This window comes from Ictalurus punctatus, chromosome 10 (genome assembly GCF_001660625.3).
Source record: "Ictalurus punctatus breed USDA103 chromosome 10, Coco_2.0, whole genome shotgun sequence".
Lineage (NCBI taxonomy): Eukaryota > Metazoa > Chordata > Actinopteri > Siluriformes > Ictaluridae > Ictalurus > Ictalurus punctatus.
In genome coordinates, this window is record NC_030425.2 from 17,006,099 (window position 1) to 17,028,757 (window position 22,659).

Below are 22,659 nucleotides of genomic sequence, written 5' to 3' on the forward strand. Positions count from 1 at the left end.
AGCGCCTCTAAGCAAATGTTAATGAGCTAATGGTAAAATGAGACATGGCATGTCTGTTTCACTAGAACAACTTCTCAATAAAAAGTTTGTTCCTGATGATTCAAATTATGAATTCGTTACGTCTGTAGGAAAAACCTTTGCCTTCAGGATAATCCTCTCAGACAGGGATCTGAGGTCAGAGGTCATCAGATCGCGTGGTTAGGATTAACACCAGAATATAGCAACAGTGTGGTGAAGTTTCCAGATGATTCCAACACTTCTGTGTCAAGTTCATTACAGCAGAGAAAATGCAACACATCCTCAGAGACCACTGAGAGCATGAAACTGCAGACTCGCTGACCCGTCTGTAAGTGTGTAACTGTGTGTGAGTGTGTGTGTGTGAGTGTGTGTGTCTTTAGACTGGCTGAGCTCAATAGGAGGTCTCTGCTTTGTTATTCCTGACTGCACTCATAAAATATGCAGCAGCCCGACATCTAGCTCCAATGATAGATTAAACTCCGTGTGATTCTTGATGTGACCCACAAGTAGGGCTGGAAACCAAAAATCATTTGGCACTGGCAAAGTATTTCCATACTCACAGATTTAAAAAAAGGATTTATTTCTGGAACTATTAAAAAAAGAAGTAAAAAGAAAAGAAAAGTAAAAGGCCAACGACTTCTGAGTCTTCAGAGAGAGCATGAGAATGCATTGGAGGTATAGAGCTGACGAGAACAGCTACTAGTGAAATAAATGCCTTGACCTAGCAGTTGAAAAGTCAGGTAAAGCATTTTTGAATACTTGAAGAGCAACACTGCTCTGTGAGCATCAGAAACGAGAGAATCTGGGCAAAAAACACCACAGCCAAACAAAGAAAAAATGTTCCGTGAGGAAATATCAGCACGCAAGTTAAAAGTTTGTCAATCAGATTTCCAAGAGAAAATTATTTAATTGGGAAAATTATTGTGGGATTTTCACACACACACAACAGTCTCTAGAGTTTGCACAGAATGGCACGGAAAACAAAAAACAGGAGAACAGCCAGACTGGTTCGAGCTTACAGCAGGGCTATGACACTAAGAAACTCAAATAAGCACCCTTTACAACTGTGGTGAGCAGAAAAGAATCTCAGAATGCACAACACACGTACAACCCCTGGGCGAGCGGACTTCAACAGCAGAAGACCACATCAAGTTCCACTCCCAACAGACAAAAACAAGAATCTGGGGCTACTTTTTGTTCATCCCATACCCAGCCCTCCCTACAAGGAGAGAAAAATAAATAAACAAACAAACAAACAAACAAATAAGTAAATCACACTCCCTTCATGACCAGCTGCCCACCAACTCCACTTATCTCCCTCACATGAAAACCAGGGCACTTGTATAAAAGGGCAAAGAATCTGCAGTTGGGAGAGGAACCCAGACGACACATGAATAAATCAATAAAATCCACACATGAACAAAAGGTCACAGGAAAGCTGTTAACAAAAGACAAACGTAAAGCGTAAAAAAAAATAAAAAAAACTTTTGTTAATCTGTGCTGAGGTGATGACCTACAGATCTGACCAGCAGCTCTGTGATAAAGCTCTATGCTTCTTTTCAGGTTGAAAATTTCCAAAAGAGCTCATTTAAGCTCAGGTTCAGAGTTCAGGCTACATTTAGCCTGACAGGAAGAGTGTGCATATCCCCGAGAGAGCGACTTTAAAGTGACACGGTGTGACAGATAATTAGGTTAAACACGTACAGAAACGTACAGTCACACCTCACTTCTTCATGGTAGGCTGCTGTCTAGCACAGCGCACTCAATCGAACGCAGCGCGCACTATCTAGCACAGCGCACTCTCAGAGGCCTCATATTGAGTGCAATGAATGCGTAAAATGGAGTTTCAGTTACCCCCTCAAATCTGATGATTTTCCAATAATAGTACAATTTGTTGTATAAAAGCTTTTAATTGTATAATAGGTATAATAGTGCAATCTGTTAACAATTAAAATTATTTACCTTTTTATCCATATATAGTTACAGTTAACATTGTGGAATATCTGACAAGTTCATCACTTACATTATAGCAGCTATAAACAGTTCTTCCCCTCACCAGCCTTTTTTTTTTCCTTGAAGTTAATAATAAGGAAAAAAAAATGCTGGTTGTCATGATACCGAGAAAATACAAACTCCTCTGTTCTGAAGATATCTGAAAACCTACCGTTACAAGTGAGACTCCTTCCATAAATGTTAAATAAACGTCTCCTCACAGAAAATTCCACCAAATAAACGATTTTTCTTTATTAAATAACAATACATCCTCTGTACACGTCTCTATGGATGGGCAGTTACTCACTTATACATACACACACACACACACACATATATATACACATATATACACATATATATATATATATATATATATATATATATATATATATAATATATATATATATATATATATATATATATATATATATATACACACACACACACACACACACACATACATACATACATACATATATATATATATATATATATATATATATATATATATATATATATATATATATATATATATATATATATATATATATATATATATATATAAGATTTGAACTATAGCCAGGGGGCTGAAATTAGTCAGAGAGGATATTCTGTTTGTACAGACAACCACACTGTGCCTTTATTAAGCTATGCTCGCAGACACTAGACTAAAAGGTCAAGGACAGTGTGAGGACGGCCAGTCTGTGTCTCTGTTGTCTTTATATTCTATATTTACACTTCATCACTTCACACTCCTACACACTGCAGTCATAAAGCAGTGAAACTAAACTAAACACTGAAACTACAGTAGCTATCATTGCATGCAGCCCACAGCTGCACAAAAACTAAAATATCACATGCTTCGTGCTCGAACACGCAAATTTGAATTAACCACCTCTGCAATTCTGAGGTACGTTTATTTTATAGAAAATCACAGATACACGTACAAACAAAGAGACGGACACAACATTGACTGTCATTTAGATATGTGGGTTCAGGAGTCTCACTCGTGAGCCAGTGAGACAGAGATTCGACTCTGAATCGACTTGACTGCAGTAGGTGAATTGAACATGCCATATGTTTTGGGTTGCGATATATATATGTATTTTTTGTAGATATGAGCTGCTAAACTGAGCCATGAGGCACAAACTGAACTGTGTCGCTGCAGAGATGCCATGTGTTCTGGAAAAGAGGAAAATGCTGGAAGCAGCACATAAGACTAATTATTTCTATTAGTGGTTCTCAAAGTGGGGTCTTTTCTTATTACTTTGTTACAGTTTTCTACAAAAATGATGAGAACTACCGATTTATAAACTCATGTATTCATTCGTTTAGCGGTGACTCAGGTGATTTTTACACACAGTTGGTAAAGGTTTGTTTATTTTTCTCCACCGCTCCATTTTTAACCAAGAAAAGAATGTTTTATGCAGATGTTTTCAGCACTAAACCCACCTCAGTGAAGTATTTTGCTCATTTAATGATTCGTAGTGTGTAACCAAATCAAACCACACAGCAAAAGGATTTGACGTATTAATTTCTCACTGATTTGTTCTCATAAAGGAGACTAACAGGTGTAAAAGCATCCTTAAAGCTCAATCCTAAGAGACAGACCAGTGCAGATCTCTGGTGTTCAATAGCACTTTTACCTAGAAGATGTGTACAATGATCATAGCCTGAGTGCAAATGCTACAGAATCAGCGCTACAGAATTGTTTGTCACTCATACTGCACTAAGAAACAAATCAAAATTTTTAGTAAAAAATAAAATAAAATTGTGCAGCCCTAAGTGAAATTCCATTACTTGTCAGCTACATGAGCAAAAGTCAAACATCAGAACATGTCTAGACTGATAAATGACATTTATGATATGAGCGGATTTGATTTCCTGCTCAACTGTTCCTTTAAAAAAAATCTTTTCTCAGAGCTTCAGAAACATTTCTGCCAGGCATGCAGCTGGGTTCATAACACATTACTACACTGCACAGCTGTAGGGTCCTTTTGTCTCTTCTTTGACGTCTGTTAGACACATCAGTGTGTGAGACACTGTCTCAGCTCTGTTCCAACTTCCACCCACGACCCTGTCCCGTTTCTCTCAGATTGATGAAACCAGGCCGCTGACAAGCAGATAGTCCCCCACATTGTGCACACACAATAACAGTGGCCTCGACAGCGTTGGCACGCCAGCGTGTCCCGTTGCACTGCATCCATAAAGGCCTCCCTCCTTGCCAAGTACCAGTCACACACAAACATCTATGAATGGCGTCTCTTCAACAGAAAGCCATTTAAATCCTCCACTGTTCGAGTGTCTCACTGCAAGGGGCAGGGATTAGCCTCTGCGTGACCGCAATGACACATTCATAACATTACAGAACGAATCGACAGCATAATGAGAATAAACATCCTTCTTTAATCAATAAATAACACCTCTGACAGCTCTTATGTGCTTTTTTGTTAAACTTTTTTCTCTTACGTTTTTTTCAGTGGCATTACTAATAAACACGGTTAACCGATATAGTTAATTGTAAGCTAAATGAACTCAAAATATTCTCCATTTACCGTGACAGAAAGCGAGGACACTGTCACCTTTGGAGCCAGAAAATTGAGTCGAGGCGAGGCCACGGGCCAAAAGACTATTAATATGAGATAGCTGAAGGGGGCGGGGATTCCATGGTAGTCAATATCAGAGTGTTCAAAACACATAAGCAACTGTCACTCATTCTAGACTCGTACGTCAATTCGCACATCTGGAGTTTTATTTTTTGTTTTGTTTTTAAGAAGGAGAATGAGATAAGAGAAAAGTGAAAGTGAGCGAAAGCAAAACAAAGAAAAGGGAAGTAGAAGAGAATGAAGAAGATCGATTACATGCAGGGTGGAGAGATAGCAGACACTCACGGAGTAGGCACCAATGAGGACAGCAGCATTCGCCCTCTTGCGCTGTTCGAAGCTGGTGTAGTGCACAATCCTCTTCCTGGTCAGTGTGAAAGACTGGAGGGCAGCAAGAGGAATAAGGACAGTCAGTTATATATATTTTTTAAAAGCATCACAGTATACAGGGCAAAAAAATGCATTTAAACAAAACTGGAAAGCTAAAAGATGTTTGGGACTTGATTAAACACAAGGGTTAATATTATAATAATTGTAAATCTCACTGCAAACAGGAATTATTATTATTATTATTATTATTATTATTATTATTATTATTAGGACTTATCGTGTAATTGAAGAGTATGCAATATATTCAATATCTGAAAATATAATAAGTGTTGAAATCTCTCTAGCGATTTCCTGATTCAATCTTACTTTTAGTCATGGTGCAATCACTAAACAACTTCTTGTGCATCTCAATATAACAGATCTCAATTTTTAATTTCTATACCCTGCATTTCTATTTAGAATATATAAATATTGACATATATAAGTAATGTCCAAGCCCCCCCCCCATATGACGCTTTGGTGTTTTTAAAACATATTTTTATCCATCATGAAAATACACTTGGCTTCATAAGGGCTGCATTTCACAAACATATATCAAATCAATATTTTACGATATGTCACGATACCTGTCAGAGTATTATCAGTTTAAATCTTTTGCTCACATTGTTCCTGATTGGACTTTAATAATGTAAAATGAAATACATTTTTGATGCTGCTCACATTTCCGTTGATGCAGAATAGTTTATGATGCGTCCAGTGAATCTATTCATTTCCTGTCACATATCACTGCTCTGAAAATCTCGCACAGATACTTCACAGACTAACTGAGCATCTGTACAGCCTGTGGCATATGCATCAAAATCACAGATGTTCCAGCTCCTGCCCCCGCTGTTTTTAACCTCTGGCCTGGGGGATAAAACAACGAGGCTGGGGGTGTGGTCGAGCAGGTGAGCTGCATATGAGCAAGAGCCAGGCACACAGCTTGATGCCAGAGGGGAGTCAGATCATGCAAGGACCAAACAGGCTAGGGCAAAAGCACTGGAATAATTTGCAGGGTTTAAACTGAAACACCCACAGAGCATCTGTTCCTGCACTACAGCGTATGTGGCGAAAAGATAAAGCTGAGGCAGGCTGAACAAATATTTAACTCAGAGTTGCCTCAAATATCAATATGGCATGGACTGCATTTTTGAATATATTTCCTGTAACTTTTAATTTATTTGTGACAACATAAGTAAGGAATAAAACACGCAGTGTTGTGCTGTTATAGGAGAATAAATAACAACAGAGTGGTGTGATGAATTGGAGTTAATATTAGCACCTCAAAATGGATTATTTTCCTTTAGCAGCACATACCGAAGTGTTTTATTTCTCTTATACCACAGAAATTTGCTAGAAAATACTATATTTCTTAAAGAACAACACATTTTATCCATTTAACAAAACAATCAACATTATTTCTTGTTCTCACTTAGCTACTGTATAAACAGTTGTTCCCTCACCAGCCTCCCTTTTTTCTCTTTTCTCTCTTTAGTAAGATAAAGATGCACCTTGTCATGTTACAGTTTTTCTTCTGACTGGTACAAAGCACTGACACTGGACACTTATTCCATAATTGTTAAATAAGCATCTACTTACAGAAAACGTCACCAAATCAGTGGTGTTTTCTTTACCCATTTATGTGGAACCTCCAAGTCCCTTTACAAGTCCCTATGAACGAGCTGTTACCATAGAAACAACAGCGTATTGGAACAAATCTGTGCAGCTGCACTTCTGTTACAGAAAATTAATCAACACTTTCGAGCCGATCAGATTCCACATTTCAACAGTGCCGTGAAGTAACACAATATAATACACATGAGCTGTGTATTGTAGCATTTCTTATCCGTACAACCTCGATGTTAATGAACAATCACTGTAAATTCATATCATAGCATTATTAAGTATTTGAGATGTGAGGAAACCTTTCACACTGGTGGTGCTAATAACATTTGTCATTCTCTGGCACTTATCTCTTATGCAGGTCAAAGGGTGGCTCAGGAAGTGATTTTTCGACAAGCCATGACGGTAAACATGCGCAAGGAGGATTTAAGGCAAAGAATGGAAATAAATGGAGTTAATTTTAAACTCCAATCTTAAGTAGAGCACGATATATTGTCTTAATCACCGTCTTACTACTACACAGTAGTTGAAGGCATTGGACTACTGATCAGAAGGTTGTGGGTTTAAATCCCAGCACCACCAAGCTGTCACAGCTGGGCCCTTGAGCAAGTGTATTAACCCTCAACTACCAAGTTGAATAAATGTAAAATTAAAATGTCCTACAACGTCTGTAAGTCACTCTGGAAAAGGCTGCTTGCCAAACGACCAAAATGTCATGAAAAATTTAAAATACTATTATTTAAACATTACCACGGCCACTCGAATGAAATTTCAACGTAAATGTGTCCTAAATGCAGGTCTATTTATAATAAATGACTTGTTATAGCATGAGGATTGTACCATTGAAAAACCATAAGATGGTTTTGGACCTCAATTCATATGAACAGTTATGCTATGATGGCTAGGACTACAATTGCTATAATAGCTTTAGGACTACAATTACCAAACAGTTTTGCACTCAAGTCTCCATCAGTGAACAATGGATAAGTTCAACAAAACAGACTTCATGTAAAAACTAATTCATTTTCCTGGTTACTCAACTGCACAATTTGACCATGTATCATTAACACATTTATAGAAGGGATTTATTTATAAATCTCCACTCTCCAGTGTCCAAATCACACTCTCCAGTGTTACCAAGATGAGGATGGGTTTCCTTCTAAGTCTGGTTCCTCTCAAGGTTTCTTCCTCATATCATCTCAGGGAATTTTTCCTTGCCACCGTCACCTCTGGCTTGCTCATTAGGGATAAATTCATACAGTTAAAATGTATATTCTGAATTTATAGATTTCTGTAAAGCTACATCGGGATAAGGTTAAAAGCGCTATACAAATAAAACTGAATTGAATTTTAAAAAATAGTTGAAATGAAGTTTTCTGTAAGGAGATGTTTATTTAACATTTATGGAAGGAGTCTCCAGTGTCAGAGGTAAAGCTGCAACTTTAAAGTTTTCTGTGATCTTCAGGACAGAGGAATTTACGCTTTGCAGTTGTTTGGTCACATGACGAGCTGCGTTTTTCTTTTCTTTTCTTTATTAACTTCAAGAAAGAGGAATTAAAGCTGCTTATAGCTGCTATAACTTAAGTGAGAACAGCAACTAACTTGTTTCCACAACATTATACATAACTATAAATGGTTAAACATCGTAATGTGTTGTTAATTAATAAATAATTGTTAGTGCTGGAAAATTGCTGTGGTATATGAGGAATAAAACACTTTATTCAGGAGTACTGCTGTAGGAAAATAATTAACTTCAGGGTGATTACAGTAACTCTGTTTCATTACACCACTCCGTTGTTGATTACGGTCATGCCCTGTGTTTACTGATGTTCAAAAGAACACCAATTGCTGGATGTTCAATAAGAACTTCAATTATATGTCCTCAACTTTTATTAACTGTTATTAACTAACATTAATGGTGCAATTGAACTATTTATTTTAATTACACAGAATGAAAAGAATCATTGGTGACAGCAAATGGGCATGACCATGGCAACCATGGAGACTTAAAAACCATGGAACCTGACAAACAAAACAAAATTTTCTTGTATCAGGAAACTGTTGGGCATTATGCCTTTCTTACACACACAGGCCATTTTAGCAGGTACACATACCATATACATTACTCTGTAGGTAACAAATTACAACACATTAATCCTCAATAATTTTTTTTTAATCATATATTCAGTGCATGTGCAGAAGTGTGCCCATACATAGTGCATAGCAACACTAATCGCACACCTACAAAGTGACCCATATGGTATGTGGACCTGATAAAAAATTCCACAGAGTGCACATCTCCTCACAGTACAGTACAGTCTTCCTCTCTCCCACTTCCACTCCTTGTCTTTTTGTTTTCATTTCACATGCAGGCCAAAACCCAGCGAGGGTTCACCAAGAATGCCGTCCCCATAGTGACACGGAGTAAATGGTACAACACGAGTCAGGGTCTAGCACACGTGTCAGATGGGTGGGGTGCAGTGTGAGAGAATTATTCAAAAAAAATAAATAATTGTGGTAAAAGAAGCTACATGCGTCTACCAGAGCACTTTACCTTCAACATTCCAAAACATGAACACATGAGGTAACTACACCTGGCCAGCTTCAGAAACAGAACAAAACACAAAGACACAACAGGGATTATTAGTATTGTAACCCCTGCTTTTTATTACATGGCAGATGATGGTGATTTCAGGCAACTGGCAGATTTGGAGCTCACATCAGAGGTGGAAAAAGTACCATTCTTAAGAGAAAAAAAATACAGGTGTCAAAAACCTCAATTAAAAGTATTAAATTGGGAGCTGCAAATCTGATTACAAGTCTATGGAAAAAGGTCAAAAAGTATTACCATTTAAAGAGTAAAAGGAAATAATTTAATATTTGGTCATTAAAGATTGGATGAAAATGAACAATCCAGACAGGATTATAAGTCATGACGTAATCGGTAAATAATAAACTACTAGAAATCAGTTTCATTTGATGTTGATGTGAATTTGATTGGATAATTCAACCAAATAAACAAAACAACAAAACAATTCTCATTGCTTTTTCAATAGTATTTTTAGGAATAAGTATGTTATTTTTCCTTGTAAATTTATTATTGAATTTATTCAAGTATTAAATTTAGATAATACCTGAGTAAAGTACAAACCCAACATACACTATTCCAAAATAGTGCCCGAGTACAATAACAAACTACAATTACTCAAGTGTTTTCCGCCCCTGGCTCACATCCACTTTGGGTTTTGCTCTTCTTGTTGACTTCTTTCATTAGAAACTGAGGCTGTGGGAGTTGACCAATTAAAAAACTTCAAATTGAGCATTTCAGCAGAGCCCTGAAGTTTAAATAACACTGATTATGGCTCTAGGACAGGGGTGGGCAATCTTATCCGGAAAGGGCCGGTGTGGATGACATACACACAGGAGACAACAAAAATAATTGCAGGGTTGCTGAAGTGATTCAAATATAGTTATCTAATTAGCAAGCACAGGTAGATATTTACAAATATCACAAAAGAGAATAACATGTGTGTCATGCAATACACAGTCTGATCTATTTGAGTCATTTTCGCACTACATATTTCTTCTCATTTATTAAATTCTCTTTAGGAAGCATTTTCTCTGTGGGACCAAAGTCCATTCTGGGAACACTGAGTATGAGGAGGGAATACATTCAAGATAAGACACCAGTCCATCACAGGGCACATTCACATACTCAATCACACCTCGGGGCAATTTCACATAGCCAATCCACATACCAGCATGTTCTAGGAGGAAACCTCTGGGAAGAACCTAGAGGAAACCTACACAGAAACAGGGCGCAAGATCAAACCAGGGACCCTGGAGCTGTGAGCTGGCAATGTTAGCCACTGCATCAACATGCCAGCATATACATGGTAGGACTGAATTCTTTTTAATTTTACCTTAATTAACTGGAGTACTAATTTCACTTCTACTTGAATGATTGTTTTTACTTAAACAAGATGTTTTTTGCCTGCTTGGAATATCCTCCTGGAATCGGGCTGTAAAATATAACTTACAGCGGGGTCCAAATATCTGAGACAACATTGAAAACCTACAATTAGTTTTCCATTTAAAAAAAAAGAAGGAAATAAACCGAATGTTTTAGAATATTTAAAGAAATAATCAATATCTTCAATATTCAAAACACTATTTCTAGAAATTTCTTGAAATTTGTGATTTTGACCATGGATAAAAGGTCAGATTTTTCCTTGTTTTTTCAGACGATACTCCAATGAATTTTATCCAATGAAGATCATCAGCAGATCTTATGCCAGCTCAAGTTTGTGCCGCTGTTAATGTTTTTCTGATTTTTGAATTTGCAATGAAAAAAATTGGCTTTAAATTAGAAAAGAATGGACAATACAAGTATTTTTACTATTGGCCTCAGACTTTTTGACCTCACTGTAGATCCAGAGATTTCATGATAATCATACTTTAATTCATAACTCTGAGCAGAGGAGTTGAGACTGCCGACTCTGTTTTTGTGCAAACTGTGATAACTGTGCTCAGCTTGCGGCTACACAAAGTGCTGAGTAACAGAGAGACCTTTAGGCAAGTGTGTCCCGCAGTCTCTGTCCAAAAAAAAAACAAAACATACAAACAAAAATGCCACCACAGCTTTAAGACAGGTGAGTCAGAGGCTAAAAACAGAAACTGTGTTTAGTGTATTGCCTGGGGCTTTTACCAAGAAGGAATTTATTCCAAAGAAGCCTTACAAATGCTTGTCTGGCCTGATTTAGCTTCTGAAACAGGATCTCAGGATAAATAACATTACACCTTGTATTGACCTACCCTTCAATCCTCACAATACCAGCACGTAACACATGTGCATGCCAACAATGTCGCAATGGGTGTGAGTGGGAAACCCACAGTGGTTTTATTGTTGCTGGTGCATACTGTACATTCTTTTAGAAGGAGGTTTGTGAGAAAGATAAATAACACATCCAAATCACTCACCTTTAACTTTTTGTTGAGTTTACAGCAGTACCTATACAGCATGGCAAGGTTGAGAGGTCCAAAATCTGCATAAAAGCTGAAACAGAACACAAACAACACACACACACACACAACATGAGATTACTTTTTTCCAAGTTATGTGGAAACTACACCTTGATACAAACACCTCAGTAAAACCATTTAATGGTTATAAATGCATTATAACATAATGCTCAAACACTGTAAATCAATGAAAGTGCAATTACATGATGTAAATTTGTAGAAAATATTACTTTTCAAATTACAAACATCAATATTAGTTTTATTTGTGTATAATTACACAGTAAATGTTGCAACTATTTAAAAGACGTATGTTTAGAGTTCAAAAGTCATTTCCACTGCTGAGTTGTAATCACTTGGCAGAGGCAACCAGGGTTGCGTCCAAAATCGCATGCTCCATTCGATGCAGTACGTACTGCACGGCTGTTGAAACAGTACGTACTAATCAGTATGTGTGTAGTATGACTACAATCCTGGACATACTAAGTCTGCCATGCTGGCATGGTCATGTGACCTTTGACGTCAGCATAAACAGCTTAAAAAAATCTTAAAGGGACCACCAGATTAAAGCAACCACACTAACGGCAACATGCACATCAGGAAAGTTAACTGTATTAGCAATTTAATGGGGCAGGGGTTAACAGGCTGAGGTAAATTTGTTACCGTTAGCTTGGCTGGTTAACACATGATGGAGATCACAAAAAAGGTTTAAAACTCTGTGACAGCTGTTTTCTTGTTTAATCCTTCAACGATTTAACAATTTATTCTGGGATTTTTAACCAAGTCCTGTTTAGCCACGGTTGAATAATTAAAAAGAGCCGACACGCTGTCTTCCGCCATTTTTTTCTGAGCTTGTCTGCACCAGTCCCATTGCATTATGGGATTTTTGACTTGCATAGTGTCCATCAGTTGCATACTGCAAAATCTCGCCGGAAGCAGTACGGCATCCGAATATTTTTCGCCTACTGAGAATTCGGACAGACCACCCCTCTGACATACTGCCTTTCACCTATTGTGTAGTAGGAGAGTAGGCAATTTCGGACACAGCCCAGCTTTTGGGTTGTTATAAAGTGGTACTTAATGGAATTAACGATACTGTCAGCGTTTGCCTGCTCCCGAAGATACTCTTGACCGAACTCTCCTGCTCTTTGCAGAGAATTCGACCAATCCTGTCAACTACAGCAGAAAGTTTGACCAATCCTGCAAAAAGTTTGACCAATACCACCTGCTCCAAAAGAAAGGTTGACCAATCCTGTCAACTACAGAAAGGTTGTTCAGTCCCACCCACCTGTACATGCCATAAATATTTCTGACAAATATAGCTGGTTCTTTTCCACTAAATAAAACAAATTATTAAATTGTTCTGACTCTGAGCAGGATAAAGCTGTTACTGATGAGTGAATGAAAGCAGTAAATGCATCAAATAGCATATACATTCTCGTGTTAATAAACTTGGCCTTTCCTTGTTCCAACAAGGAACATGGAAAGTAAATAACTGTCTGTGAAACAGCCCAAAGCATCATTCATCCGCAGGAGTTCTGTGGATTTTACTTCTACACCGTCTCCTTTATTTGCCAAACATGTCTATGGTGTATAAGACTAAAAGCTGATTTTGAAACCTAACAACCCCAAGAACTAACTAAAGTATAAAACAGAATCAGTGATTTTTCCAAGTCTTCTTTGCCAACTGGTCTGGATTATTAATACGGCTGATGGTTCACCCCATAGTGACGGATGACAAAAACATTTCTGTGTGTACCCTCACATGTAATGAAAAGCAACAATGTGAGACTCGTTAACAAAACTCAAGTAGTTCCTCCAATTGTTTGTGTAGAAATCATGAGATTTTTTTTTTACCAATTTTGTTGAGGTGTGCCAAGACCGAAAGCTTTACAGTGTTAGTGGAAAGTTCTGCACCATGCCCAGCACTTACTTTTCATACACAAACTCATCATCTGTGCAGAAATAGTGTGTGTTTGCTGTGCTCTTCGGTTTGCTTCTCAGCGTGGCAAAATAGAGCCGATCTGGAAAAAGACAGACAACACAACATGTTGAAATCATTATATTTGTAATGTACTTGGATTCATTTGGATGTTTATTTACATAGACCGCACTGTTAGAAGTAACCATTTCGCCATAAAAACTAAACTATAAAGTACTTCAGCTGAAACAGTTGCTATTAACGTGTAAATATAGTACATTACATGACATACAATAAAACAGGTTGGAGTGGAAACAGAGTACCCGACCATTTCCGCTGCTGCAGAGATGTTTTAAACAGGTTTCCTCCTCCCACCACCCACAACAACAAACTTACCGCATTCAAAACTACAAACTTACCTTTTAGAAACTCAGACGCTCCTGTTAGGTCATTATCATCAGCCATTTTAAACAAGTATGAAAGGATTGCGGGGTGTTTAAGGTGCTCTATGGTCATGAGCTTAAAAAAAAAAAAAAACGTTTAAAAAGTTGTGCGTAGAGAGGAAACTGAATGGTCGCGAGCCGTTTTCCCCGCGCACAAACGTATCGCTTTTTCAATCTGACTTCACAATACACGTCATTATCAGTTCAGGAGCCATGAGCTAAGTTTAAAACAGATTAAATCGCAAACACTTTTTTCTCCTACATACTATTTGTATACTCCTATACACAACTGCGAACTGCGATGCTAACATGCTAAATCTTCCCAGGAGTAAACGTTAATGAATGGAGCGCGCGCGACGTCCACTTCATAAACTCCATAATCCTCCACAGCTCCGAATAATTTATATAAATCCCGTCCCTGATATAAATCCCGGGTTTCTTCAGCAGTCCAAACTAATCCGAGCTCATTTCTTAAACCTCTCTCTCTCTCTCTCTCTTTCCCTCCTCTCTCATTAGGGTGGGAAAAAAATCTTTGCACTGCCGTTAAAGGGGCGTCACGTGTCCACTTTCTGTCCAATCATAACGCAAGGCACATTCAGCCAACCAATGAAAACACAGAAAACATTGCAGCAACGTGAAACACCGCAGGTTGCATTGTAAACTCAGTAATACTGAAACCCCGAGTATTCTACATACCATCATTTATTTGCGTGTTGTGTTCTTTTGTTTTGTTTTGTTTTGTTTTAAGGAGGAATACTCAGTTTGTTCATATTTTATTAGAATAGAGAATCAACTTCATAACCATCAAACCTGCTCACGATTAAATCTTGGATAAATTTGGATTGACGGTGGACGATCGATGCTCGCAGATATTCTCAAATTAAGGGAACGTCTCTAATGTCATATGTAACTTTAGAGAGGGTCCCTTAATTTGCGAATATCTGCGACATGCCAACTTTATGCCAGTGCATTTGGTAGTAAAATATATGACAATTTTTTACATATTATTTTACAGTTTATTTTAATAAATATCACAAATCTAAAAGGTGTGCATCTCACCTGACACCTAACATGAACATTTTACAGTTGGTTTTGTAACTGTACGTCATTTCCTTCAAATGCTATTTGTCATATCTCAACCCGGCCAGGACTTAGTTTCCCAAGAAGCAACACTCACCTCCCATTCACGCATGCACTCACCATCCCCGGAGTTCCAATCTCACCTGTCACTAATCACACACACACTCTCTCCACTAGTATTTAGAGAGTCATTTGCCAAATGTTCATTGCGAAGTATACATTCAGTAGACTTGTTCTCTGCGTTTCCAAGCCTTTCACATTCGTTTGCTATCTTTGTTATCTCGACCTCTTTTCCCGTTTACGACTATGCTTTCTGCCTGTCCCCTTGTGCTTTGTTTGTCCGATCGCCTGACCCTTGCTTGTTTTACGACTACGTCTTTGGAACTACCCTTTACTACGCACCCGCTTCTGCTTCTGTGCCAACTCCGGTTCGTGACAGAAAACTTCACCTTCCAATGGAAGCAGTGGGGGATCCACGTTGGCCACAAGCCATCGAGGGACATGGTTGGATGATCAGCGACCACGACCAACGTCTAGCAAACCTGACTGAGCAGGTAGCTAGGCTAAGTCAAGCCACGCCGTTTGCTGCGGCGGCGACAACGCGTTTACCTCCCACACCGGCGCCGGAGAAGTACGACGGAGATCCGGCACGCTGCCGGGGTTTCCTCCTACAATGCTCCCTGTTCTTCTCAACCTACCCAGACATGACGGCGAATCGTAAGATCATCCATTTCATGGAACTTTTGACCGGGAAAGCTCTCCTCTGGCCCACCGCGGAATGGGAACAGGGAGGAAATGTCACAAACACGTATGATCAACTGACAACGCGATTCCGTACAGTCTTTGATCACTCGCCATACAACAGAGAGACTGGTGAGGAATTATTGTCCCTGAAGCAAGGATCACACTGCGTGGCTGATTACGCCCTTGAGTTTCGCACTGTAGCAGCAAGAAGTGGATGGAATCAACCCTCTCTCAAAACTGTGTTTCGCCAGGGATTAAATGCCGACATCGTGACCGAACTGGCATGTCGCGATGATCAGCTAACACTCGACTCGCTGATTGATTTAGCAATTCGCCTGGATCGTCTACTACGAAGCCGCCGTCCCATATGCAGCGAGGTGGAAGTACCAGTGCAGGAGTCTCCCGTGGAACCCATGCAGCTGGGTCAGACACGGGTTAGCATGCAGGAGAGGGAACGAAGCCGCCGTGAACATCGCTGTTTTTATTGCGGCGAGGAAAAGCACTTCGTGCAACAATGCCCACTCAAGCAACACCCCGCCCGATGGATCAACGCAACTGCTAAGCAACAGCAGCCAGGGGTGAGTTTGGATTCCACAGTCCAACACTCGATTCAATCTGCGTTTTTAATGCCAGTCATATTAGAGTACTCAGGCGTATCTTGTATTTTAGAAGTGCTGATCGACTCAGGAGCGGCGGGGAATTTCATCGATGAAGACACCATACAGCAGCACAACATCCCCATCCGTCCCCTTATCACACCCCGCGTATTCAAGCCATTGATGGAGCCCCTATTGGAAAGGGGCTTATTACCCACTGCACGGAACCCGTTAACCTCTGCACCAGCGCTCTCCATCAAGAACGGATAATCTTCCATGTCATTGTATCTGCCCGTTATCCAGTGGTCCTCGGTCTTCCCTGGCTCAAACATCATAACCCACAAATTTCTTGGACTCAAAGGGAGATCACTCACTGTTCATCGAATTATATCAACCACTGCCTTCAACTCCCTGTGACAACATTAAGTACCACGTCCATAGAGAGCCCTAACAGGGCTGACACTGTTCAAATACCCAGTGAATACCACGACCTCATTGAAGCATTTAGTAAAGAGAAGGCTAGCGGGCTACCACCTCATCGACACTACGACTGCGCTATCGACCTGCTTCCGGGCACTACACCACCTCGAGGAAGAATATATCCGCTAACACTATCTGAACAAGAGGCCATGGAAGAATATATTCAAGAAGCATTACACCAGGGTTACATACGACCATCCACATCTCCGGCATGGGTTTTACTTTGTGGAGAAGAAAAGAGGAGGTTTGAGACCATGCATAGACTATCGAGGGTTATACCAGTGCTGCATCAAGTATCGATACCCACTGCCTCTGGTACCAGTCGCTCTGGAACAACTACGCACTACCGCCATCTTCACTAAGCTGGATTTACGCAGTGCCTACAACTTGATCCGGATTCGAGAGGGGGACGAATGGAAGACGGGTTTCAGCACAACATCCGGCCACTATGAGTATCAGGTCATGCCGTATGGGCTTTCTAACGCTCCCTCAGTCTGTCAGTGTCTTATTAACGACGTCTTACGGGACATGCTGGGGCATCATGTAATCACCTACATCGATGACATCCTAATATATATTCCAACTCCAAAGAGGAACATGTCCACCACGTCCGCCAGGTTCTACAAAGATTACTCCATCACCAGTTGTATGTCAAAGCTGAAAAATTTGAATTTCATAAACACACCATTTCATTCCTGGGATACATCATTAGCCCCGAAGGGGTCTCTATAGATCAAGAAAAGGTCAAGGCAGTAGTGAACTGGCCCACACCCACAACGGTGAAGGAATTACAAAGATTTCTGGGTTTTGCCACTTTTTACAGAAGATTCCTTCGAAATTTCAGTACCATCGCCAATCCTTTGACGTCCTTATTAAAAAGGAAGCCAAAATGCCTGCCATGGAACCCAGCTGCCCAAGTAGCCCTGGATCAGCTCAAGAAAGCCATCACAACCGCCCCCATTATCAAGCATCCAGACCCATCTAGACCGTTCATCGTGGAAGTCGACGCGTCAGAGACCGGGGTAGGAGCTCTCCAAGCGTTTCGGAGAAAGGCCAAAGCTCCATCCAGTGGCCTTCTTTTCATGAAAGCTTTCCCCCACTGAGAGAAATTATGATGTGGGCAATCGAGAACTCTTGGCCGTCAAGTTAGCCCTTGAAGAGTGGCGGCACTGGTTAGAAGGAGCTACACACCCCTTCGTCATCTTCACTGACCATAAAAACTTGGAGTATTTACGCACTGCCAAGAGGCTCACACCCCGTCAAGCCCAATGGTCCCTGTTTTTCACCAGGTTCCACTTCACCCTATCATACAGACCAGGATCCAAAAACACAAAGGCCGATGCCCTGTCTCGTCTGGACCACACAGAACGTGTGAATGACCACGAGGAATATATCATCAACCCTTCATGTATCATCCATTCTCTAGAATGGGAACTAGATCAAAAATCGGAAGACATCCCCCAGTCACAAGTTCCAAAAACATGTCCCACAGGCAAACTATTTGTACCCGAAGAATACCGTCAGGAGCTCGTTATCTGGGCCCACACAGTAATCAGTACAGGTCACCCAGGGGCGCAGCGCACATACCATCTCCTACAGGAAAATTACTGGTGGTCCAACATGGAGAGAGATATACACAGAGTGGTGGCATCCTGTTCATCATGCGCACAGAGTAAGGTACCTCGGACACTCCCCGCTGGAAAGCTCAAGCCCCTACCTGTACCGGAACGCCCATGGTCACACATATTTGTCGACTTTGCAACTGACTTACCAAGATCCCAGGGAAACACAACTGTTCTTGTCACAGTGGACCGATTCTCTAAATCAGTACACTTCATCCCATTACCCACCCTGCCCACCGCCTTACGACAGCTGAACTCCTTTTCCAACACGTGTTCAGATATTTCGGCATTCCAGAGGAGATTGTCTGCGACAGGGGTCCTCAATTCACATCCAGAGTATGGTCCTGCTTTATGGAGAAGATGGGAGTTACAGTGAATCTCACCTCAGGTTATCACCCACAAGCCAATGGCCAAGTTGAAAGAGTAAATCAGGAATTAGGCCAATTCCTCCGAACTTTCTGTGCCGCTAACCCTGAAGATTGGAGCAAGTTTCTGCCATGGGCCGAGTATGCCCAAAATTCTCTCCAACATTCTGCGACTAATCTCACCCCATTCCAATGCATACTTGGATACCAACCCCCACTATTCCCATGGAATGCGACCCCCACAGAATCACCTGCTGTTGACCAGTGGTTTCTACGTAGTGAACAAGTCTGGACCGACACGCACCAACGTCTGAGACAGACCACATACACGTACAAACGCAAGGCTGATCGCCACCACAGTAAACATCCAAATTACCAACCCGGCGATAGAGTATGGTTGTCCACCAAGGACTTAAAGCAACCACATAGTTGTAAGAAGCTAACTCCAGGTTACACTGGACCATTCAAGATCCTCAAGCGAATCAATGAGGTTACTTCCCGTCTAGAACTACCACGACACAGCCGCATCGCCCCCTCCTTCCACATATCACATCTTAAACCAGTTATCAACGGACCTTTAGTCACAGAAGTGCCCTCTGAGACCCCACCGGTTCCTCTGGAGATTGATGGACAACCAGCTTACTTAGTCAAGAAGATCATCAGCTCTAGACACAGGAGGGGCAAGCTGGAATATTTAGTCAAGTGGGAGGACTACGGACCAGAAGAACAATGTTGGGTCCCTAAACAGGACATACTGGATCCTCAGCTTATTAGAAATTTTCATGCAACTCATCCTGATCTCCCTGGTCCACGACCCCGGGGGAGACCAAGAAAGAACTCTGCTCCCGGAGTGAGCCCTTTGGGGGGGGGGGGGATCTGTCATATCTCAACCCGGCCAGGTCTCAGTTTCCCAAGAAGCAACACTCACCTCCCATGCATGCATGCGCTCACCATCCCCGGAGTTCTAATCTCACCTGTCACTAATCACACCCACACTCTCTCCACTAGTATTTAGAGAGTCATTCGCCAAATGTTCATTGCGAAGTATACGTTCAGTAGACTTGTTCTCTGCGTTTCCAAGCCTTTCACATTCGTTTGCTTTCTTTGTTATCTCGACCTCTTTTCCCTTTTACGACTATGCTTTCTGCCTGTCCCCTTGTGCTTTGTTTGTCAGATCGCCTGACCCTTGCTTGTTTTACGACTACGTCTTTGGAACTACCCTTTACTACGCACACGCTTCTGCTTCTGTGCTAACTCCGGTTCTGACACTATTATGGTATATTTTGTGTATGAGCCCATTGGTAGTGAAATACATGGCAATGTTTACACATGATTTCATAGTTGATTTTAATAAATATCAAGAATCTAAAAGGTGTGCATTATAGCTGACACCTTCTTGAATACTATACAGTTGGTTTTATGACTGTAAGTCATTCTCTTCAAATGCTATAGAAGTTAGAAACATGTATACCAATGTCGTATGTAACTTTAGAGACGGTCCCTTAATTTGCGAATATCGACCGTCCAACGTCAAGCCAACTTTACACCAGTGCATTTAAATCACTTCACATTTAGGCACCTTTCTATCTTAGTGCACTGCTTCTCCCCTACAACCCAACATGCTCTCTGAGGTCCTCTGGACTCGGACTTCTCTCTGTCCCTAGATCTCGTCTCTCAGCCATGGGTGGAAGGTCTTTCAGTGTTGTAGCACATAAAATCTGTAATTCTCTCCCTCTCATTCTTCACAGCATCACATCCATGTCCAAGTTCAAATCCCAATTAAATTAATCTGTTTTCTCAGTGTTATCTGTCCCAATCGGTTATATTTTCTGTGTTTGGTTGCTCTTTGTTTTTCACATTGTGTGTTTGTCCATGTTTGTTTATTGCTTATGTATAATTTTATTGTAAAGCGTCCTTGAGCTCTGGAAAGGCGCTATATAAATGAAACATATTATTATTAGTAGTATTATATGGTTTGGTTTTGCTGTTTACTTTGTTGCTTGTTTATTTGTTTATGGGTTTGTTGTTTTCCTGCATGATTTTTTTTATGATGTTGTGTAGTTATTTATTTGTCTGCTTTTGTTATTTGTTTCTGTGGTTATTCCTTCTTTCTTTCATTATTGTTTATATTTCATTGGGTTTTCCTGTTTGTTTATTTTTGTGGTTATTCATTTGCATCATTTGTTTGTGTGTGTGTTTATTTATTGTATATTTGTTTTTGCTGTTTTTTGTGTGGTTATTATTTATTTATTTGTGTATATCTACTTGTTTGTTTTTGTAAAAATTTTTTTACATGTACTTGTTTGTTTGTTTGTTTGACTATATTGATGTTTAAAACCAGTTCTGATTTTTTTAAAACTTGTTATCAAGCAGGAAGTCTCTGCAAATGAAACACTTCTCTAAAACAAATAAATGAACATTTGGTGATGATTGTGGTCCTAACACACACTCATGACACTTTAGATTTAATTGAGGTGTGTTTGTAAAGGGCGTGGACGTGATCACCCCAAGGCATAATATTTATAAAATAAATAAAAGACACAATCAGTCTTACCTGAGATTAAGGATATCCAGAGCTTGTGTACAGAGGATGCTGTCTGACTCCACTCGCTGTTCTCCTGGGCTCTCCAGGATGCAGCGTCTGACATGCCTTCATTGAAAGTCAGCAAAAACAAAGAGGATTGTGGGACTCAGGACTCTCTGCAATACTATACACGCTGTCCAGCTCCTGGAACCCTGAACCAGCTGAGACACAACAGGTGGTTCTATGCTGGGACTGTGGGGACATGGTGTTCAGCAGTGGAACAGAACAGTGGGGATTTGGCTCACATGACCCACTCAAGTTTCCTCACATGAGGCTTCTGTTACACACGTCGAGGTGGCAAGGTGTGACTTTCAGGCTTCGTCTGGTGTCTGGACTGACTGATCGGTCTTCAGATGCAGATTCAAATTAAAACCAACGTTTAACGCTGGTGTGTTCAGATGCTTGTCATGTAGTTTTGCTCAGGTGCTGAGTTTTACAGAGCATTTACAGCCATGTGTATCTCTTTTTGTCAATGCTTGCTTGTGTGGTTCAGAGATGATTTGATACTTTCCAGCTCTGACATCATGGAAAACAAACAGACGAGCCAACGCGTGTGCTGCTAAGTGAGAGACATTCCCTTTGAATCTAGTGGACAAGCATACTATCAGTAAACTCCTGTCACTTTTAAACTACCTTCCTTTGTCCTTGGGTGGCACCCTCACCTTTCATCTTTTATCTAGCAAGATATACAGTTCTATACAATTTACGTACCTTAAATCATTTTAAAGGTACACTATATCCACATTTCCAGGGAAAACGTACATATTAAAGGTAGAAACCGAGGAAACCGGGCAATCTAGTGATATTCATATAGCCACAATGATTTCTAAAGTGTACAGCTTTAGTGGAGGTCAAATGAGTAAAAATTAGCTTTTTATCGCAAGGGAAATGTGGACACATTCACTTTATTCGCCAGCTTCAGATACTTTCCATCAAAATCACTGACTGTACCTTTAAAGTCTAGTCAAATTCTGTACCGTTTTATAATGTTAGTTTATAAAGCATATGCTCTTTCAATCCATAATTACCTAATCATAATAACAGTCCTTTAATACCGGATTTGTTCATCAGTATCATCATCAACAACAAATTAGTGTAAATCTCATTTATCTGGGGTTCTGTGGATGGATAATAGTTCTCAGTTGCTGAAAGGACTCAACCTGGAACCTTCCTTTTAAAAACTCTAAAGGTTCTAGA

General features: G+C 40.2%; 1 protein-coding gene across 3 annotated transcripts in view; it reads right to left on the reverse strand.

Moving 5' to 3' along the window:
* Positions 1-14,516, reverse strand: part of cdc14ab (cell division cycle 14Ab) — a 51,463-nt gene extending 36,947 nt beyond the window's left edge. The window contains exons 1-5 of one of the 3 annotated variants that reach the window (XM_047158023.2): positions 13,968-14,516; positions 13,561-13,651; positions 11,589-11,664; positions 9,163-9,210; positions 4,905-4,997 (exon numbers count right to left, since the gene is read on the reverse strand). In XM_047158023.2, the coding sequence (XP_047013979.1) occupies positions 4,905-4,997; positions 9,163-9,210; positions 11,589-11,664; positions 13,561-13,651; positions 13,968-14,064 (405 nt within the window). In that variant the 5' untranslated portion in view covers positions 14,065-14,516. The remainder of the gene's footprint in view (positions 1-4,904; positions 4,998-9,162; positions 9,211-11,588; positions 11,665-13,560; positions 13,652-13,967) is intronic. The other 2 variants (XM_047158024.2, XM_017478434.3) reach the window with 2 other exon arrangements.
* Between the last annotated feature and the right edge of the window lie 8,143 nt (positions 14,517-22,659).